The following is a 7,668-nucleotide window of genomic DNA, read 5'->3' as shown; positions in this document are numbered from 1 at the left end:
AATCGAGCTAAGTGATCGGGCTCGGGCCGGGTCGGGCTTTATTTTTTAGGACAGATCTTATCTCTACCGTCAAGGCGTTTTTGGAATGGAAATTGTCGATTCATTGTGCAGAGACAAGACAGACATGCTCCTCCATTTACACCTCTCCTCTCCTCCTCACCGCTGCTTACTTAGCCTGCCCAACTCTGATTGGGAGGCAATCAGTTTATGCTAAACAAGCCTAAACATAATAACAGCCAATCAATGTCCGCTTCAGGCTGTGACTGACAGTTGTTTCCCCACCCTCAATTACCCGAACACCGGACGCCAACACATGAAAAGGCATACAGTATTATAAAAAGGCAACCCACCAACAGAAACAAGAATGTTACAGATTAAAATTTAGATTAATGCGATTAAAAACCAACACACGAAATGACTGTCATTAATTGTTCGCACTTAACGCGATAACTTGACAGCTCTATTAGTATTTCCAAAATAGTCCATGCAATGTTAAACGCTTGAACCCTAAGAAAATAAATTGAATGTTTTGAAACACAACCCGTTCAGGGTGCCCCTCGCCGAACTGATAACTACAGTACAGAAAAGAACTGTACACAGTTCAATATAAGTGCAATATAAAATATAGCATGAGCAATTATTTGTAGAATAAATATAATAAATTAGCAATAGCATAGAAAACCCAGCATAAGGTGGCTGTACTATTTACAATGGTTACAGGTTTTCACCTATGTTTATTCAATACCCTGACAGCAGTCGGTAGGAATGAGTGGCGGTATCTCTCCTTCTTGCAGCGCGGGTGTAACAGTCTCTGGCTGAAGGAGCTACCCAGTGCTGTCAGGGCGGGCTGGAGGTGGTGGGAGGGACTGTCCATCATAGCTTTTAGCTTAGCTAGCATCCTCCTGTTGCCCACCTCTTCCAGAGTGTCCAGGGAGCAGCTCAGAACAGAACTGGCCCTCCTGATCAGTCGCTGAAGTCTCTTTCTGTGCCGGGTCGAGATGCTGCCTGACCAGCAGACAACGCCATCTATCTAATGCCAGTTATCCTGCCGTGCGTGCAATAAACTGCATGAAAATAATCAAATTGAAAACGGGGCAAGAGAGGAGATTCCACTGTGCATCAAATATAAAAATAGATGCGTCAAACATATTTTAATTTTTTTCTGAGAGGAGTGCAAAACAGACATGTGCGACGTAAACACACAAAAATGCCCTGACGGGGCAAAGGTGGAAACGAGTCAGTTGTCACATACCTACATATGTAGTTTTGCTGTTCTGCCACAAGGTTTTGTGTGTATGCATAGTCAGAGCCATGCGTAAATGTACGCACATCCTCATGCACAAGACCAAATTGATAAATGCAGGCTTTACGAACAGTTCTGTGCATTATCAAACAATCTGTCACCAATGAGAAAAGAGGAACTTCACAAAAAATGTGAGCTGAAGATGCTGGGAAACGAAGACAAGTTGTGAAAAACTGTCAAAGCGGCCCAGAATTTGAACCCAGTGGTCAGTGCCCTGCATTTTCAAACCGGAGACATTGTGGCAGTGCGGTTTTGATCCCCAAGTAAACCACATCTGTCAAGAACATCCATCCATCCATTTTCCAATCCACCTTAACCTCACAAGGTTCAGGGGAGGCTGGAGCCTATCCCAGCTGTCTTCAGCCAGGAGGCTGAGTATACTCTGAACCAGCCACTGACAGCTTGCAACTGCCCTGCATCATCTGTTTGACTCGCTAACGGCTCTTTAAGCAGTAAAAACAAGAAAAAAACCCGCCAAAGATATATTGTGGAGCGCCGTATGATTCCCATGGTAATTTCACTCTTGATGCATTTGAACATGAGTGTGGAAATTGGCCCTTTGTACATGAGGCCCCAGGTCTGGAACCGTTATTTACGTGGACTGTAAACTAATCACACAAAACAATAAAGTTTTGCCGTTTTACACAAAATCCAATGCAGTTATATGAGTTGGTGCAATCTCTTTCTTTCTTGACACAAGATTTTCAGGTCCAAAACACAAATCATAGTCAATGTCTTCAAATTATATTTTGACGGCAAATGAAATCATCCATCCATCCATTCATTTTCCATTAACCAGTTGATCACCGGGCCACCCAAATGAAATCAGCAGGGGGAAAATGCAAAATTAAGTTGAGCAAATAAGCGTCCTAAAATAACAACATTGTAAATTATTGACACAGCCGATTGTAGTTGAGACAAGTACAAAACCTTTTCATCACACAAAATGCCACAAGACCGACGCAAAATAACTTACATAACAATGCTATCTCTAACAGGGTTAATAATTTCTTTATGTTCCAATCTGTTATCATTGGGGGCGCGACGTTCATTAATACAAGGGACTCTCAGACTCTTTTGAATGCCATTTCACAGCAACGGAATTGATAAGAGAAACAGTGGCTCAATCTGTAGTGACCTGACTTTGAACTGGTGGGTGAAAACATTTCAAATCCCACTTAAGACTGAATAAAATGTGAAATTGAAACAGGTGGTTGTCGAGACAAGACGATCTGATTCACACCTTCAACCTCACTGTCAAAGTACCCTGAAGCAAGGCACCAAAATTACCCCCAAATTCAACACGTCACCTGTGACATCTTAGAGCTGCACCTCGCTTGACTGTCTTCTCGAGCCTCACAAAACTTCAGCTTTTCAACTTTATTGAGCATCGAAAGTATGAACTCGAAAATTGCATTTCTTTTTTTTTTTGCGTCAGATTTCTTGTGATGCTGTATGGTGGCAAATTGTATCGATGATGAATCAAAGGTAGGAATCTGAAACGGACAAGCGACCTAAAGCCAGCCACACTGCGGATTGCAGTCGTACGTGCGGCAAACAGTAAAAGAACATTTCATCTGTGTTTAATTGAAAGAAGAGACAAATCAAGAGAGTCGTACATCTGCCACATTACGTAACATACAGAATAATATGCATTTCGTATTCTCATAATGTTGGCACTCAAATGATGAATTGTCCTATTGACCTGTAATAAATCTCAACGTCTGTCTGACTAAAACGCAGGTTTGACCATTGATCTCAAACCATATAGGAAGAATTATCAAGATTGTGTGTCCAATCAGGTCATGTTATTAAGCCTCACAACAACGCGGGTGAACAGCAACACATTCTATATCACCCGCCTTTGATGATTTGAGAGGAATGATAGCCACCTCCACTGTATATAAGTACAGCTCCTAACTGGTGAACTTTAGGTTCTTCTGCTGACCCAAGGTAAGCTTGCAAAGGAATTTAATGACTGCCCTCTCTTTTCATTGAGGTTGAGACAGGCTAGTTAAAAAAATTGCAAATTAATTACCAACATTCTTGGAAAGGAGTCATTCAATACCGTACCGTTGAAATGAGTTATTTTTTTTGGGGGGGGCGGGGGTGGTGTTTGAAAATGTAAAACTTTTTACATGACCTAATGGCCTCCATTCACGTAGCACTTCTGGCTGGCTTATAAAATGTGGAGTGACAAAACATCAAACTTGAAATAATATTTAATATTATTATTCTGATTATTATTTGAAAGTTAAAACCGGGCGGCCCGGTAAGCGAGTGGTTTGCGCGTCGACCTCACAGTGCAGAGCTCCGGCCTTCCTGTGTGGAGTTTGCATGTTCTCCCCGGGCCTGCATAGGTTTTCTCCGGGTATTCCGGTTTCCTCCCACACTCCCAAAACATGTATAGCAGGCTGATTGAACACTCTAAATTGTTCCTAGGTGTGAGTGTGAGCGCGGCTAGTTTTTCGTCTGTGTGACCCTGGGATTGGCTGGCAACTAGTTCAGGGCGTCCCCCACCTACGGCCCGAAGACAGCTGGGATAGGCTCCAGCCCCACCAACCCTTGTGAGGATAAAGCGGATCAGAAAATGGATGGATGGATGGATGGAAATGTAAAACTATGTTGACACTGAACATGATGATGTTGGCAGAAGATATCTTGTTATCTTTGAAAACTAAAAGGTGCCATTTCGACCTCGAAAAGCACCAAACTACTGAGTATACTTATGACACAACCCCACGTTACGGCGAATGAGATAAAAGAAGTTCTTTTTCAGTCAGATGGTTCCCAGTAGTTTATCATGTTTTGACAGCAGAAATTGTTATGCAATCTGAACTTTGTGCCAGCAATGCTTCATGCATTACTGTGCATAGGGGCCATTCAAGCAAGAATAATCCGTCAAAAGAAAAAAAAAAGTCTCTAAAAGGATTTCTTGTATGTCGTTATCAGTAAATTTGTCGCTTTGGGGTCAAGATGACGAAGTTCACCATTCTCACCGGTAAACACTCAACGCAAAACACCTTACTGATGTTTTAATACATTACTACCAAGACATGTATGCTTATATTGACACGTATAAATTTTTTTAATTGCTTTTTTTTTTTTTTTTGCTTCTTCAGGGCTGTGCCTGTTGATGTGCCAACTGGGTAACGTTGATGTCATAAAAAATACCTGTTTAATGTTACCACATTTTTGCCAATAATTTTGTTCCTCTCCATTCAGCAACTGCCTCCCAGATGGTGTGTTACTTTACCAACTGGTCCCAGTACAGGCCCGGCGCTGGCAAATACATGCCTCAGAACGTCGATCCATTTCTGTGCACCCATCTGATATATGCTTTCTCCATCATCAACAACAAAAATGAGCTGGTCACATACGAATGGAATGATGAGACCCTTTACAAAACCTTCAATGGTCTGAAGAGCAAGTATGATGATGTCATATTCTGTAACAACTGTAAAAGAATTTTCTTTTAAGATACACATTGGCAGCCGATTTCATTTCCATGAGCAAAACTTTTCGTTTTAAAGGAACCCGGGTCTGAAGACTTTACTTGCCGTTGGAGGATGGAACTTTGGCTCAACTCAGTAAGTCCTTGTGCTGTTATTCTACCACCTCCATGGTGATATCTACAAAGAGAGAGAGACAAACGTTTCCATCTCTCCAGGTTTTCCATCATGGTGTCCACTCCGGCCAACCGCCAGAAATTCATTCAATCTTCAATCAAGTTTCTGAGGACTCATGGATTTGATGGATTGGATTTGGACTGGGAGTACCCGGGATCTCGTGGAAGCCCCCCAGAGGACAAGAAGAGGTTTACTTTACTCTGCAAGGTGACACGTGATTTTTTTTTTTCCCAAGCAACATGTTTACTGTCTCGATGAGACAAAATATATCATGAGAAATGTATGTATGCATTAAAAGGAACTTGTTGAAGCCTATGCAGCTGAAGCGAAAACCACTGGCAAATCTCAACTGATGTTGACCGCTGCAGTGTCAGCAGGAAAGGGAACAATCGACGCAGGTTACGAAATTGCACAGATCGCGAAGTACGTAACACCCCAAAAAAATTCAAGTCATTTATCAAGTCAATCTGTGTTCGCAAAACATCACATGATATCTCAGTGCGGTTTGTTTTAGTACATATTTACGCTCTTAAGGTATCTGGACTTCATCAATGTGATGACATATGATTTCCACGGAACTTGGGAGCGAGTTACGGGGCACAACAGCCCCCTGTACCGCGGGTCTCAAGACTTTGGTGACCTCATCTACTTTAACACCGTAAGTTGCGACACTGACCACCTTACTTTCAGTATGATCTCCAATAACAGTATGATTTGGAAATCGATAAAGGTATTTTGTTTTTTCAAATCTCACACAGTTCTCATAGAATTTGTCATTCTATTACCTTCTCAAGTCTGACACCCCTGATAAAGTCTTAATGGTAAATGGCATGTGAAAATGTTGGTGCATTTTGGACACTTTTGGTGTACAACCATCCGCAGGCTGAATAGTAATGATTTCAGAACAAACTAATTGCTATTTCTGGCTCAGGACTATGCCATGAAGTATTGGCGAGATCAAGGTACCCCAGTGGAGAAACTGAGGATGGGTTTTGCTGCCTATGGTCGTACATTCCGTCTGGCATCCTCAAACACCGGAGTCGGAGCCCCTGCGAGTGGTGCGGCATCAGCTGGTCCTTTCACCCGAGAAGCTGGATTCTGGTCCTACTATGAGGTCAAATAAAATGGGATCCATACAAATGTGAGTGCAGAAAGTGGCTCTTGAGATATTCAAATATTTTTTTTCCCTCCCTCCCTTTAGATCTGTAATTTCCTTCAGGGCGCCAATGTTCAGTGGATCGACGACCAGAAAGTTCCATATGCCAGCAAAAACAATGAGTGGGTGGGATTTGATAACCAGAAAAGCTATGAGATTAAGGTAGATGAAGCATCACACTGCATACATGGTGAACCCAATACTTTATATTGTTAAAAACTTCTTGTCCAACTTCTTCAATCAAAAGGTCCAATACATGAAGAACATGAAATTTGGTGGTGCTTTCGTGTGGGCACTGGATCTGGATGATTTCAGAGGAGAGTTCTGTGGACAGGGCGCCCATCCCTTGCTGGCCCATCTGCGAAAACTGGTGGCTGGTATGTTTTTGAAAGACAAGAAATGATCACTTAGGTCTTTTCAAGTTCCTATTTCTCGGCCCAATTCCAACGCCTGCTATTTCTACCTCTTACAGACATACCACCAATCCCACCAACCACAACACAGAAACCGAGCGTAACAACCACGAGACCAGTCATTACTACAACCTCCAAACCCGTAGCAACCACAAGACCAGTCATTCCCACAACCTCCAAACCTGCAACATCCACTGCCGCACCAACCACAATGACAACCCACAAACCGAGTAGCACCACCGCTGCTCCATCTACTAAGACCACAATTCCCATCCCAGGACGTGGCTTCTGCAAAGATAAGCCCGATGGCACCTATGCCAACCCAAATGACAAAACCAGTTTCTATGTGTGTGCAGGGGGCAGAACCTACCTCAGAAAGTGTGGTGTTGGCACTGTCTTTGATGACAGCTGCAAGTGCTGTATATGGCCCTAAAAGTTCACACCTGTCATTTGTCAGATCTCAGTGTTCAGTCTAAACTAATGGTTTTGTGCAAAGATTGTAAAAGTGCTTGAAAGGCATTAGGTTGTAGTTTTGTTGTGCATATGTTCGTGTGTGTGTGTGTGTGTGTGTGTGTGTGTGTGTGTGTGTGTGTGTGTGTGTCTGCGTGTGTGTGTGTGTGTGTTTGTTTTATCTGTTTGCAGAGAGTTTGAATTTCAGTGGTCCGATGAAATGTTCACAAAACAACATTGAGCAAAGCGACTGAAATCGAATAAAGAAGCTATATTTAATGCTTTGCCTTTGATTTGACTCCTTTGCATGTTGGAGATGGTCTTGCCTGAACATAAAATGAGGAATATTTTTTGTGCAGTTTTGGGTTTGTTATTTGGGCTGTAGACATTTCCAAAGAAACAATACCAAGAAAAGTCAAATAGTAATGAGAGATACTAAGCTTATGAAGATGTTTCCATCTAATTGTAATTATTGTGACTTTTTTTTTTTTGCTGCTTCAGCCCACCCAATAACCATCGTTATTAATTAATATCTATTACAAAACCACATTTCCATCTAATTGTAATTATTGTGACTTTTTTTTTTTTGCTGCTTCAGCCCACCCAATAACCATCGTTATTAATTAATATCTATTACAAAACCACATTTCCATCTAATTGTAATTATTGTGACTTTTTTTTTTTTGCTGCTTCAGCCCACCCAATAACCATCGTTAT

General features: G+C 42.0%; 1 protein-coding gene across 1 annotated transcript; it reads left to right on the top strand.

Moving 5' to 3' along the window:
• The first annotated feature begins 4,223 nt into the window (after window positions 1–4,223).
• LOC109507127 (acidic mammalian chitinase-like) lies at window positions 4,224–6,999 on the top strand. Its single transcript, XM_019856346.1, has 11 exons — window positions 4,224–4,304; window positions 4,426–4,452; window positions 4,529–4,733; window positions 4,837–4,893; window positions 4,974–5,139; window positions 5,231–5,355; window positions 5,467–5,590; window positions 5,864–6,046; window positions 6,134–6,250; window positions 6,336–6,465; window positions 6,561–6,999. Exons 1-11 carry the CDS (start codon window positions 4,280–4,282, stop codon window positions 6,932–6,934), a joined length of 1,533 nt encoding a protein of 510 aa, XP_019711905.1. The 5' UTR covers window positions 4,224–4,279; the 3' UTR covers window positions 6,935–6,999.
• The last annotated feature ends 669 nt before the right edge of the window (window positions 7,000–7,668 follow it).

Source organism: Hippocampus comes, unplaced genomic scaffold, assembly GCF_001891065.2.
Source record: "Hippocampus comes isolate QL1 unplaced genomic scaffold, H_comes_QL1_v1.1 scaffold751, whole genome shotgun sequence".
Classification (NCBI taxonomy): domain Eukaryota; kingdom Metazoa; phylum Chordata; class Actinopteri; order Syngnathiformes; family Syngnathidae; genus Hippocampus; species Hippocampus comes.
The sequence above is the reverse complement of the archived record's forward strand: the minus strand, read 5'-3'. Positions and strand labels throughout refer to the sequence as shown.

What these genes read in the sequence shown, in the direction of transcription:
- LOC109507127 (XM_019856346.1), top strand. Translation starts at nt 4,280, where the DNA reads ATGACGAAGTTCACCATTCTCACCG. An exon ending in CCTGTTGATGTGCCAACTGG is followed by an intron (nt 4,453 to 4,528) that starts GTAACGTTGATG and finishes CTCTCCATTCAG; the next exon opens with CAACTGCCTCCCAGATGGTG. An exon ending in GATTCTGGTCCTACTATGAG is followed by an intron (nt 6,047 to 6,133) that starts GTCAAATAAAAT and finishes CCCTCCCTTTAG; the next exon opens with ATCTGTAATTTCCTTCAGGG.